This window comes from Mugil cephalus, chromosome 2 (genome assembly GCF_022458985.1).
Source record: "Mugil cephalus isolate CIBA_MC_2020 chromosome 2, CIBA_Mcephalus_1.1, whole genome shotgun sequence".
NCBI classification, from domain to species: domain Eukaryota; kingdom Metazoa; phylum Chordata; class Actinopteri; order Mugiliformes; family Mugilidae; genus Mugil; species Mugil cephalus.
In genome coordinates, this window is record NC_061771.1 from 24862269 (window position 1) to 24877126 (window position 14858).

General features: G+C 41.9%; 1 protein-coding gene across 1 annotated transcript; it reads left to right on the forward strand.

Moving 5' to 3' along the window:
* The first annotated feature begins 51 nt into the window (after positions 1–51).
* wdr83os (WD repeat domain 83 opposite strand) lies at positions 52–5147 on the forward strand. Its single transcript, XM_047579451.1, has 4 exons — positions 52–215; positions 762–867; positions 1854–1951; positions 4755–5147. Exons 1-4 carry the CDS (start codon positions 166–168, stop codon positions 4819–4821), a joined length of 321 nt encoding a protein of 106 aa, XP_047435407.1. The 5' UTR covers positions 52–165; the 3' UTR covers positions 4822–5147.
* Positions 5148–14858: the final 9711 nt, after the last annotated feature.

Sequence of the window (14858 nt, forward strand, 5' to 3'; positions counted from 1 at the left end):
GTTTCATTCTCGCCCGTGTGGAACGTTAAGCTTTTATCTTGAAAAACACCGTTAAGGACACCCCACTTCCTCTCTGCTGGTTTCGTGAAGCTTCCGATCAGCTGTCGGTCACTGGGGTTTAAATTCCTTAAATTAATTTACTACAGGAGGACTTTGTAGCGTATTATGTCCTCCAACAACATGGCAGACCCGAGGAGGCAAAATAAGATTTTAAGGCGAGTATTTTATAACGGGAACACACAGTTACTTCACGGACTTAGCTTAGTTTAACAGCTAACAGCTAACACATCATGAGTGTAGCCTTAAGGGATTAGCGTTAGCTTAGTTATTTAGCCGCAGAGCTCAATATTCACAGCTCGTATTATAAGTATAATTATTAATAGGAAGCCTAGTGTAGGTGGGTTAACTGCTCTGTTACTCAAACTAGACACATTTCAGCTAATAAGTTATTTTGTGTGTGTGTGTCGTTAGCTTATCTTTGAGCAATCTTTTAGTGTAGTTGCCATTGATTAGTTTATCGTTTACTGAATCATTATTTGGTCATATTATATATTTGACTGAAGGCTGTTGTTTATGGTTTAATCCTAATCCGATTCTGTAGTATATTATTGTAATAGTAATGTAGGACCAGAGGCGTCGTGTGTGTGTGTGTGTGTGTGTGTGTGTGTGTGTGTGTGTGTGTGTGTGTGTTAGGAGTTACAAATGTAACTAATTTAAATATATAATGTTTCTAACGCTTGTCTGGTGGTTTGGTGTGACAGGTACAAGCCCCCCAGCACAGAGACCAACCCCACGTTGGAGGACCCCACTCCTGACTACATGAACCTGCTCGGCATGATCTTCAGCATGTGTGGACTGATGCTCAAGGTGACCTCACACACACACACACACACACACACACACACACACACACCTCCCCTCTTCTCTGCTTATGTGTGTCCACATTAAGCCCATGTCGCCCCCAAAGTGTAGACCTCGGTCCATCTCAATCCTTCCATTTAGAAGATTAAAGCCAAACTCACCTTTTTAGTTGAAAGGATGAAGGGCAGCTGCTGGCTTTTTGCATTTAGGACGTACCAAACAATACAAGGATCGGGGGCAGTAGCAGACTGGTGCTCATGGTTAACTGACTTTATGTCAACAGTTTTTACCTGGTGGTGTTTTGACCTTGGGAATAAATGAAATAGAAACTAGATATATTACGATTTTCTTATCTCCAGACACGGAGATGTTCATGTTACAGCGTTAGATTATACATTTTGATTTCATTAAAGCAGGATTTAAAAAAAACAAAAAAAAAAAACAAAGGGTATCACATAGGTCCATCCTTTGCTTTCAGACTGAATTTGGCTGTTCCCTACCATGATTCACATCAAATATCCTGCATAGTTCCTAGACTTTTATAAGCAACTATTGAAATAATAATAGTGATGATAATAATAATGATAACTTAAGTGATGAATCATGCACTTCAACTTACAGTTCTCCTTTGATCAGAACTTATTGAAATGTGTGTGTCTCACACCGTGAGAGACTTGAGAGCCCTGCTTAAACATATTTAAACTTCTGTAATGTCAAGCAGCACGACCGGCTACCGTAATAACTGTTGCTGTAGTCTGTGCGCAACATTTTTTTTTTTTCTCATTCATACACGCTAAAACCGGCGACAGCTTTAGACGGGGGACAGGTCGTCCAGAACGGTGACTGTCCCCAGAAATCAGGGTCAACCCTAAAAAACCCACAGAACTGACACGGCACCTTTTTTGGCAGAAGTTCTTCTGGTCTTCTCGTTGTGCCACAAACTTTCCATCTTGACCACACCTCACAAGATTGTTGTGTGTCTTGTGTCTCAGCTGAAGTGGTGCGCCTGGATTGCAGTCTACTGCTCTTTCATCAGCTTTGCAAACTCCAGAAGCTCAGAGGACACAAAACAGATGATGAGCAGCTTCATGTGAGTAAAGCGCCCCGTGTGTGTGGGTAATCTAAACAAAGTCTACATCATGTGTCTATTTTCACACATTTTCTGTAGCGATATATGCATGTTGGTCTGTACAACGTTGGGGCACTTCTGGTGTAGATTTATGTCACAGTTAATAGCTAAGCAAGTCAAATGATAAAGGTTTTTAGAAAGGTTACATCAAGGATTGTTTTAATTTGATGACGTAGGTTAGGTGACTGTGAGGGCCAAACCTTCAATTTAAAGCTAATGAGGAACATTTAGAGCCGTCTTTCAGACTATAATCTTGTTATAAAGAACCATCCTTCTTTCATCTTAAGCTCTTATACAGAAACCGTGATGTTTCATTCCTGAATTTCCTAGTATTTTAACCAATCTTCTGTCCCTCTGTCAGACAGTAAATTTACCTTCGCCTCTGGTTCCTGCACAACTCTAAAATGTGACTAATCCACCCACAGTCGGAGAGATGTTCTTTTCACGAAACACTGCACGTCTCTCCATTCGTTCATTATGGCATCAGGCTTTTTAAGATGTTAATTTGCTGCACGGTGGAGCCGCGCACCACCGTTCCAAAGTCTTCTACATCTTCTCGAAGGTCTTAAGATTTTCCTTTTTTAGCAATCCAAATACCAATTTGCAAGAAGAAAAGCCACGCCAACCTCAACTTGACCGCCACCGTTTCTGCTCATTACCATTTCCTAATCATGTTACGAACCGGCTGGCATTCGCTGCATTTTTAAAACCGTCGGTTAAACCTTACTCCCGCCCGCTATTAGCCTAAAGACAAGCCAAGTCTAATGTCCCAAAGCTTTTAACTGTGTGTCCTCTTGGGCTGAAACGTTTTCTTATAAAACGGCTCTGCGATAGGGAACCCGTCCAAGATTCACAGGCGCATTTGAAACGGGGGGAAAAACCTTTCCTGTCCTTTATCTACTCGGAGTTGTATTAAAGACAAACTTGATGCACTCATCGTTTAATAACGCAAAAAATTTGGCTCAGCAAATAATGTCAGACGATGAACTTAATGCACCGGCCTTTACGTGTGTGTGTAGCTGGTTCAAGGCCAACTTTAAGACTTTGGTCACTAGCCAACGTAAGATGCAAGTATCACGGTGTTATTAAACAAAGGTGAGCGACTGTACAGGATAAACGAGCTGTGGTGGAGGGGAGACATGCCATCAAGGTTATATCGGGTGTCTTTGCAGGTTTGACTGATTTTGACCTCACAGCAGCTTTGTTTGATTCAGGGATGAATTATTAATCACACCTGCGCTCAACAGCGTTGTTTCATAATATGCCAGCTTGTCAGCTAAATATGTTTTTGAATAATTAAAAGCCAACTGGAGCATGTTTCTTTTTTCTTTTTTTTTTTTTTTTTTGCTCTAATGGCAATAGGTAAAAAGTAATTTTAGAAAGTCACGCTCCACAAACAAAAGCTCCTTCGGGACGGCAGCTAATGCAACGAAGGAATATTCCAAGTTAGGTGTAAGGTAAGGTCTAGACTCCGAGGAAGGTTAATGATCAATTGTTTACGGATTAATTGCCTTTAGTAACTGAATAATTTAAAGGGGAAGCGGGTGCGTTGTGCATATTCTGCAGTTCCAGGTCTTAAAGTTCACTGAGATGGTGACTGAAGTGTGATCTCTGATCATCCATAAAAGTCCCATAATTGAAAGTGTAGCCCTTCTCCTGACCGATTAAGTTAAGAAAAAGTAACTTACCTAACTCTGCAAACTTTGGCTCTCATGTTGATACCTGAGCAGCTACCTCCAAACATGCAGTTCCTCAAATGGCCACTTGAGGCTGCGTCCAAAAGTGAGTCGATCCGCATAAAACCTCCACGTTAAAAGATTTTTTGGAAAATTTCTCTATTTACATCCATTCGTGATAATTTAAACTCTTTGTTTTAAAAGATATCAGTGCTCAAAGTTACTCATGCTCCACCTTTTTGCCCATTTTTGTGAATTTGTCAGATTTCAGGCCGAGTCAGGTCCACAACCAGAGCCACCAGTACTTCTAAACTACTCTTCTGACACTTCGAGTGTTATGATGAGCCAACTATATGTGGCTGATACTAATTCTAAGTTAGACTTTTCACACATTCACACAGGAAGTGTGCCAGAGAGTTGCTGTAGCTGTTAACACTGCGAATGCTGGTGATGTTCAGGAGAAGCAGAACCCTGATTATGCGTTTCCAGCGACAACTGAGAACATTAAATGTGGTGTAAATAATAACATTTGTCACATAATGTAGACTGACATAGTTGTATTTGGAGACATCTGTTTTAGCTCAGAAGCTTTTCTATTTTACAACACTTCTCAGTGAGGAACTAACTGGATCCTGGTCATTGCTGCCACTACAATATATTTTTTAATATTCATTAAATTTAATTATTCATATTATAATAATCTATCATATCTTTGTTTTTTTCTATGCAATGAAGCCACTGGGCACCAAATTTCCCACAAGATAAATAGTGTTTGTCTGTCTAATAGAAAATTATATTATAATATTTAATGTATTTTAATTTTTACTTTTGGCTAAATTTCTATCCCTACTCCACACATTCACTATTACTCTTTTAAATAATTACTGAGCTACAAAAATGACGGGTATGTAACTCACTTTCCTCTGTAGCATCAATGTTTCACGCTTATTTTTTTTATTTCCTACTTAAATATAATTCAGTGCAAGAAATTCGTTCATTTAAGATTCGATAAATGCTCAAATATTTGAAAGTGTGACTGAAATGTCTCACTCAGCAGGACGCTTCTCTTCTCTTCGTCCTGTTTTCAGGTTGTCTATCTCAGCAGTTGTGATGTCCTACCTCCAGAACCCACAGCCGATGTCTCCGCCATGGTAACCGAGGGCCAATCACAGACGAGCACAGAAGTGAACTGTGGGTGACGAGTCGGCCGATTTTAACCCAACCTCCCCCCTCTGGTCATCTATGAGGAAGAACAGAGACAGATAATGCGATGGAAAGAGAAGACGTGAGAGAAAACAGATGACCAGGAAGTGAGACACGACGTCAAGATGGAAAGATCTAATATGGACTTTGTTTTCATATTTTTTCTGTTGTTTTTTTTTCACCTTTTCTAAGTCTTTTGTTCTTTGATGAAAACTTTTACTGTGTGGATGAGCTGTGGTTTAAAGTCGTGAATAAAGTTGTACGGTTTTAAAAAAGGAGCTGTTGGTTTCTGTTTTTGGAAGAAAAATGTTTCATTTGCATCAAAGTTGCTGGCAAGACTTTAACTTGTAAAAGTACTATAATCTGCAATGCAAACCTTTTTTTTAATCATATTAGTTGAGAAGCAAAGCTATTCTTTTTAAAAGGCATCATTCATCTTCATTTATACTTTCCACAGAGTATTAAATGCACTAAAAGAAGACATTAGCTGGTCGAGTCAGTATTTATTGGGTTAAATAACTATTTTATTGTCATAATTCAGCTTTTCTACACTTATAAATGTACACAAAACATATTTTATACCATCTTCAACACAACAAATGTAAAAAAAAATATACAAAATTAAAATCAGTGCTGGACAACTCTTTCCTGATAATCAATAGGATTATTATCACAACATTAAAACCACTGACAGTAGTAGTATTAAACAACATTCATCAGCTTGTGACAATTCAGTTTTGGGAAACTTTTGGACCTGGTACTCGTGTCGATGTTACTTAGATATGTAGCACCCACCTAGACCAGACCAGACCGGACCGGACGCCCCCACCCCATGGCAATGACACTCCTTGATGGCAGCAGCAAAAACGGTTTAGGAACAACTCAAAAAAACAAAAAAAAAAAAAAAAAAAACAAGACCTGGCCTTCAAATTCACTAGATCCCAAACTCACCAAGTACCTGTGGGATGATCCACAGAGGATCCTCCCCCTCAACCCCCACTAGCAACATCCTAACGTTAAGCCCAACCAATGTCACAAGCAGTTATACCACCTTTAATTTGTTTAGTTTAGCCGACGTTGAATGTTAGACAGTTTTTCTTTTCTTCGCATCCATTAATTAGCTGCGCACTCTTTGGTCTGTGCCTCTCCGGTCTTTAATCCACTAAGGGCACCACGTACAAACCGCACACAGACACCTCCGGTGCACCGTGCGTGCGTGTGTCGGTGACAGTCGAGAAGCCGGGGAGTCAGCTGGATGTGGGACTGATTTAGTGGCTTATAACTCATGTCCCCTCCAGGCCTGGCTCCGCTGCAGCGTCGTAGAACTGCTTGGCTTGCTTCCACGTTTTCAGCAAACTCCACTGTATTTTCTCCTGATCGTGTCCTCACTCAAACTGCAAACTGGCTCTTTTTTTTTCTTTCTCTCCCCCTCCCCACCCCGCACCTCCCTTCTTCCAAGCACTTAAACAACAGCCTTCATCCCATTGTTGCGGTTTGCCCAATCTGCCTGCCTCAGTTGTAGCTGTGCATTTGATTCCTATCAGTCCGGGGAATATTGAATTCGACTGAGTCAGCAGTTATCGCCAGCATTGATCGGCGGCCTGCGTAATTTGGATATTAAAAACGGTCACAGTTTGCCGAATGTAGATCTTAAGTTCAGTGGGTGACGGGGCTGGGGGCGATTTTAATTAAATCTAATCTCGATATTCTGCTCGGTTAGATCTGAGACCCACTGGGAGCAGAGTGAGGGGGAGGCTGCTCAGGTAACGGGCCCGTATCTACATCCAACACTAGAGGGCACAACGACATTATGAATAAATGAAAGGAATAACACAACATCACCACTCCACTAGAGTGGTGCCTCTCCACTGATTTATCCCGTGTCATTATTGAAACCCCCCAACAAATGTTTCTTTAACAATTTACAACAGCCGGTCCAAAAGTTTACAGACTTTCCTGATATTAAACTCTTCCCTGGTTTGGCCTCACGTCGCCTCTCACAGGTTCGCCGCGCTGTCCCCGGCGCAGTTTATGCTCATGACCTTCCAGAGTACGACATGATGTGGCGTTTTACTTATTTACAGCGTGTATTCCTGGGGACTGAAACTGGGAAAGCGGGCGTGTTTTGCTTTCTTCTGCTCGGTTAAGCAGCCGGTCCCTTGACAACCACAGGAGGAGACGGAGGTAATGTTACACGCCGCTCTGGAAACCTAACAATCACCTCTGTACTGCAGAGAAGCTAATGTCCAGTAACTCTGATTACCCAGTGAACTCTTAAGAACACAAGCATGCTTTAAAACTTCCAATATTTTAATATGAAAGTGAGTCATTTTGCTTGTATTTCTTTATTTTTTCATATATAAAAAATATATAAAATATTTATTTCTGCCATGGGAACAGGATGCATGCAGATTTGCCAAGGAGGAACTTGTAATTCTTATTGGAAAAACTTAAACAACAGAGGAAATCTCTTTGAGATAAGTATTCAGCTCTGACTGTCTGATGTGTAAAAACCAACTAAAACTTGGAAAATATCTCAAAGAAAATATTAATTCATGTTTCACCCCAGCAAAACATCAATGACCTTTTTCAATTGCATGAAACCAATAAATAGCAAACGTTCCCAGTAACACACTAACGTCTGGTGTGTACTGGGCTCATTTTTCTCCAGGATGTTGATATATTAACTGATATTTTGACAGTGTTAAGTCCTCAACACTGCACTGTGTGTCATTTCTGTATTGCCTTTGTGAATCTGTACTCGTGCACCGACCCGCGCTGGGCCTCTGACACCCGGGGCCTGCTTTTCTGCACCCCCAAATGAGGTTAAACTGCTTTCAGCCTCTGCAATATTTAAATCCTTCATAATGCCGGTGCGAGGGAGAGAATGCGAGGCCACAGGCTTTCACTTCTTAGGAGTAAGGTGTTATTGTTGGCAGGGAACACCCGGCACCGCCGGCCCCGGGAAGATGCTGACTTGGGCGCCCCGCTTCGTCAGATAGCGGCGCGCTCACACTTTTCCACAAAGACACGAGAGCCGCGCGGAAATGCTAACGCACGCATGGCACATTCAGATGTCACCGTGCTCGCAGTGTCGCCGGCATTATGAGGTGAGTTCGCCATCTGCGTCGCAGCTTGACTTTGAATTAAAAAAAAAAAAAAGGAGCAAAGTCAGATCTCTGCGACATTGGTCCTGCAGCGTTAGCCTATAGTCGCCCCGGAGGATCTTCGTATTTCTGTTCTGTTTTATTTATTCCTTTCTTGAAGGCGCACACGTGCCAGTGGATCCGAGGAGTGGCGGAATAGATATTTGATCGTTTGTTATTTTATCCTCGAATCAGAAACATGTCTTAGAGGGTTTAGCAGCCTGCGCAGTAGGCCATACTAAGTCAGACGCTCAAACTTGGGAAGAAAATATATTTAGCGGGGAGTGTGAATGTGTGTAGTATATGTACACTATGTGTGTGTGCTTAAACGCGGGTCTGGGGTATGGGGAGGTTAGGGGTGTTTGTTTTCAATGGAAAGCACTTTGTGTTGCATTTTTATGTATGAAAAGTGCTCTATAAATAAAGATTGATTGATAGCAGTTGGCAAATTAGAGCATGGCACATTATGTATATGGACGCATGGTGGTGTGGTGGTTGGCAATGAGGCCTCAAACAGTACGTTTCTGGATTTGAATCCATTGGTCGACTGGGCTTTTTCTGTGTGGAGTCCTCTCCACTTAGGACGGCCTTAGGACGGTGGGAGGAGGGCGGAGCACCCGGAGAGATTTGGTTAATTGGTGATTCTAAATTGACTCTAATCTCTCTGGGTTAGCATGGCGATAGACTGGAGACCTGTATATCTAGAGACCTGGCGACCCTCCAGAGGACAAGCGGTTACAGGGAACGTAGGAGAGGATCCTCTGTGGATTGTCCCACAGGAGACAGGAGGCCAAGTCAACACCTTGTGCTGTTCCTCATGCTTTTTGAGTGGTTCCTAAACAGATTTTGTGTGCGTGCCTGTGTCATTGCTGTGGGGTGGGGGTGTCTGGTCTGGTCCTAGGTGGGTGGTACACATCTAAGTAACATCCACACAAATGAATGCCAGGTCCAAAAGTTTCCCAGCAGAACCCAATTGTCACAAGATGGTTTAAATGTTCTTTACTTCTCTTGTCAGTGGTCATAATGTTATGCCTGATCGGCGTACGTCACGTTTTTAACGATCTGGGCTACGTGCAGTTAGGTATGATTTCACATAGAGTGAGTCTATAAGAAAACTCTATAATCTTCGAAATAAACTGATCCGAGTAAAGATGGAGAAGGGGAGGGAAGAGTGAAAGGAGGAGAGAGAGAGAAAGAGAGAGGGAGAGGGGGAGGGAGGGAGTCCATTGTAGTGGATGAGGAGTAGTCAGCACTGACCGAAACGTCCTTCTAAAAACAGCAGACCACGACTGGATCTGGAGTGAAGGAACGAAAAAAAAAAAGAAAAATCCCTCGCAGCCTCCCAGTCGCGAACTTGACTGCACAGTTTGCGCGTCCTCAGATATCGCCGGATATCTACTCCGCACCTGGCGTCACGTTCGCGTTCACAGACCGGCGGACATCACTTTTGTCGGGATGTTCTGGATGTGAACATGGAGTTTTCCTCCCCTCCGGTGGCGGATACCTTAGCGTTTCTCCTCCTCCGCCGCTCCAGCCCCCCCAGCGCCGCTGACTGGTTCCCAGCCGCCTCCGCCCGACAGGTGAGCAGGTCGCGGCCGCCGGAGACCCGGTGGGCTGGTGTGGAGTCCCCGGAGCCCGCAGGTTTAGAAGAACTCCCCGGACAGCGGAGCACCTGACAGGCAGGTAAGGCTGTACCGGGTAGCGCAGCTGCATCTGTCGCGCTATGGAACATTTTTAGTGAAAGATAGTCACGTTATTTAATCTGACACCATGCATCATTGCCCAAAAAAAAAAAAAAAAAAAAAAAAAAAAATGGAACTGGACATTGTGCTCAACATGCAGAAGCACGACATACAAATACCTGCTAAAAACATGTATTTTGAGTTGTTCCTGTTACTGGAAAATAATAAAATAAATAAACTGACATAAAATAAATGTAGCCGGTATCTGTAGAAATTAGCATTTTAGCTAACTAGCCCAATTTCAGGTTATAATTTAGTCAACATTTGGTGGAAAATTTGGTCCAATAGATTTTGGACCAATATATTAAATTGACTAAATCCATGCAAACTAATCTGGATGAAGTAGATAATTGACAACAACTGTTTATTGGCTGAATACTGATCACCGAACCCTAAAATCTGAAACTGCATTAAACATTTTGACAAGTTTTAACATTTACTTTAGGTCAAATTTGCATAATTTCCAGAACATGGGTCGTCACGTCGGATCCAGATTAGTTAGATGTTACAAGTAAAATGATAATATTTTGAGCAATTTTGAGAGCATCTTGACACACATGTTCAGTGCGTGACTGAACGTGAAGCTGGTGGTGTTGGTTTTAAATAAATCTGCCTTGTCAGCTCAGAATCAAAGCGCATATTCTTATATTTTTCCCCTCATGAATTAAGTATATTAAGGAGAAGGCAGAATTGAAGTTATTGAAGGTCAATCCCGAATCATGACAATTGTTCTGCCCGAGGCTTTACTTGTTGTCCCCATCAGATACGAAAAAACCCCAAAACAAAACAAAAAAAAACAAAAAACAAAGCAGAACAATGTAAAAAAAAAAAATCTGATCGGTTGACTTCTGAGATTTCACATCAGATGATGACGGACAAGTTCAAACCAGACTGAGACAGTGAGCAGTGAGCCACACAGGCCCCGGAGCATCTCCATGGCAATGTAATAATAACTGTTTTTCCTTTTGCTCAGTCACTGTTGATATAGGACCCACAGAGGAAGGAAAAGCAGTTTATTTACTGTAATCCGCTGCAGCTGAGACCTTTGCACTTTTGCACATTTATTCTAACTTAATGGGTTTTACGTGTAGTTTGCTCACAGTAAGTGTAACATTGACCATCTTGTGACAATACAACGTTCTGCCGGGAAACATGAACCACCCAGACCAGACCTGGCCCCTCCACCCCACAGTAATGCCACTCCTTGATGGCGGCAGCCATCCCCAACAGGATGCAGCCTGTCACTCGCTAGATCCCAAACTGATCAAGTATCTGTGTGATGAAATCATGTGGAGGCCCCTCACCTCAGCCCACAGGACCCAAATGCCCCCCACTTACAACATCCATAGGACACCCTCAGAAGGCCCATGTGCAGGAGAGACCTACACAATATTAGGAACGTGGTCATAATGTCATGCCTGATTTTTATTCTTAGGTGAACCTGTCACACGGTGGTGTCAGATCGAACGAATGCTTCCTGTAGCTATACGCAGAACAGCCAGTTCACAGATTCCTATTAAAGAAATAAAAAGCAACTCTCAGATCCCTCAACCTCATGGTGGAGACTGAAGTTTTCTTCCCAGGCTATTATCGAACACATTCACTGAAATGTCAAATCTGCTATTAGATAAGTGAGTTATATAAAATCTCTATGTAGGGATCACTCGACAGTACTACTGTACCTCTTAGCCAAAAATATTCTCTCTCAGTTCCTTTTCTATTTCGGCGTATATTGGCACAAACCGTCCTTCTACGTAACATCATCATCTCTATTTAACCTCTACAGGAAGCAGGGTTTTTCTCACGGGACTAAAGTTTTCTCCATTGTTGCAGAAAGGCTAGGAGTCATTCCGACAGACGTGTGAACCTGCGGGGTTTTGTTCTTGTTTATCAAATGCAATGTCACACCTGCACTCATGCCTTGTTGCTTCTGGGTCGTCTCTCCTGACCCTCTCGTCTCCATATACCATCCATCTCTTTATCTATCAGTCCATCTGAGTGTTTTCCATCTCCTCCCTATTTGTCAGCTTTGCTCAACCGAATGCAATCTTATTACCTTGTTGTCATGGGACAAAACAGTGGTGCTGTCAGTGTCCAGCTGTCAAATTAAGGCAACGATGAACAGAAGTTGCCAAAGATAAAACGTCAACAATGTCCCAGAATGGGAGTAAACCACATGCCTAATGTACAGTTCATTGGGTACGCTAAGAAAAACAAAACGAGAGCTGTAAACAGGTCTGTGAAGGTTCTCTGTCATTCAGGTCAGAGTGTATGCAAAGATGAAACCAGACCAAATGGACGATAGGGGTTTCTTGAAAACATTTTATCTGTAATCTGTCAATTTTAAAAGACTGGTGGTGAGTTGGGGTTTTATTTGGAACGTTTGAGGGTGAAGCACATCTAGTCGGCAACACCCAAATGAAGAAGCTACTTGGATGTCTATGAAGGTTCTCAGTCATCCAGGTCACGGTATATCTAAAAAGCTTGTCCAAAAACATTACAGAAAGGCAACTGGACTTGTAGAGGAATAAACTGTACAAGTCCAGTTGCCTTTCCTTTAACATTTTTGGATAAGCTACTTGGATGAGTGGAGAAACCCCAAGGAACCCTAACAATCTAGTTGCCTTTTGTTTCAGTTTGGTCAAAAAAAGGTTCCCATTGATACTGTTGGCTCTTTTGACATAGCTCGATTACAGTATACAGAGATTAATTGAACCAAAATATCAATAGATGGAATGTCTTATGGAAAAAGTAAGTGAAACCTTGGCATCTGGAGCTATTATCGCCCCCTTTAGCATAAATAACCATTTGTAGGCGTTGTGCATAATTATCAACCAGAGTCTAACATTGGCTTGCAAATATTTTTGCCCACTCTTCCATCGGTTGAAAGATGTTTGAGGGGTGTCTTGCATGCACTCCCAGTTTCCATTAACCCACTACATTTCATTGGAATGGCTGGGGCATTTTATATCCTTAATTTCTTTCTTCTTCTTTTTTTTTTGTCATTCATTGGTGGATTTGTTTGGTGTGTTTACGATCTTTATCTTGATATTATATATAATATTCAGCTTCCAGTTCCACTTTAGGATATGTACTCTCACATTGTCTGTCTTTGATATGACGCATATTTAAGTAAATGACTGCATGTTACCCACTCCCTGAGGAACTTCAAGCCATGTGAAATAAGGTTCTTCTCATGAAAAGTTGGCCAAACAACTCTATCTTTAACTTGTCCAGAGCATATTATTTCAAATTGCTTGGTGTCTATGGCATATCTTCATTAACAATTGTAGTAATGTAGCAGTAGTTCTATTCAAATATTCTTTTTGGCCAACAAAGTGTTTTTTTTTTTTTTTAGCACTTTTTTTTGGTTCCTATCTGTTTCTGACCGTATTTGCAGCACGTTGATGCGAAAAGTTGGAAAAGATATATGTACATCATGATATGAAGTTTGAGGCTTTGTACAAAAGTTTGCAGACTCTCTTATCTCTGGGTGAATTATCTAGAGTCCAGGATGGTTTTACATTTAAATATGTATGACGCGATACACACAGACTAACAAAGACAACAGCAGAGTCTAGATATCAGAGATTTAAATGAAGACCAGTTCTTCTTTTCACTCCTTAAAGAGGTTACATTCAATAACAACTGGTCAGACGCACCAAGAGCTGAGGTCGACGAATACTGGAAGGACATACGGAAAAGAGAGGCATCACACAACACTAATGACTAAAACAAGAACCAGTAACCATGTCAACACCAGACATCCAATAAAGAGTGTTAAAGATAAGTTATGCCTTTATTCATCCCACAATGGGGAAATTCTCAGGTGACAATTCTACCACTGAACCACCAATGCTTAGATGAAGAACTGGACAGTACCAGGCTCCGGTATAAGGCATACATACTGGCTGAAGAAGCTAACTGCACTCCATTAGCGCCTAGCAGCCCCGATGAACCTGCTGCTGAGGGAAGGAACCCACCCAGAGTGGCCAATAACCTGTCTCTGCATGGACATGGAAGACCCTATCAGGCATCATTGCGGCTAAGATGAGACAACATGTGGCTCGATACATGAGCGCTAGCATGAGCTCACTTACCTTCTCCAAGTGACTGATACGTTTTTAATTCATTTAAATTATGGAAATGACTCAAATGTCAGTTGCATGTGCCATTTCTTTCAGTATATCACATTTAAATGTTGTAAAAGTTCAAACACTGCATGTTGAAGAAGACGGAAATCGCAATTAGTCATTAAGTAAAACCCAGGTGGTGAACGTCTTTCTTCCCATCACTGTGTGATTATTGATTTGGGATGTCCATCATAGGCCTGATGTCTAAACTGCTCTTTCACATGACTGATGACCCTTAAAGCAGCTTTATACATTTTCTTGTTCGTGAAGCCACAGATGTGTTGAAATTGGTCTGAACCGCAGTGGGAAGTATGAAGGTCAGAGGGTTAATGACGCAGTTTTGTGGGTTGCAGCAGTGGTTGAGTTGAAGAGGGCTGTCATCGCTGATGGTAGTAGAAGCGTGGGTCCTGGGCCAGAGCCTTTATTTGAAGATGACTGTTAACATTCGCTTTTGAAAAGTCAATTAAATGAGCGCAATGTGCACAACACAAAAATTCCAAACAACAAAATGGCTCTGAAGGGACACACAAAATCACTGAAAGATATACAAAATGTTGACAGGATGATGCAAGATGACAGGAAACCACAACAGATGAGAGATAAAACAAGCACAAAGGGATGTAAAATGACCACAAACAGAAGTTACTGCATAGAGACTACAAGAAAAAGTTACAAGACAATCACAAAGAAACACTATCTTGCTATTTAATAGGACTGCTTCAACCCACCTGTGCTCTGAGGTCCACTTTCTTGTAATCTGTCCATGTGTGCTCCGCACTAAGATGATAGTGGGTCTGTTTGTAATGTGGGATATTTGTTTTGAGGTTGTGTGGATAGGCAGTTGATGGCTATGTGTTGAGGCCCCAACACGATGTGTGGTGAACCCTAAAAGCTTCCTTTTCCCATTAATAACAGTCACCAGTCATTCCCTATGAAGCAGCTCACCGCACTCACACAGCCTCTCACTT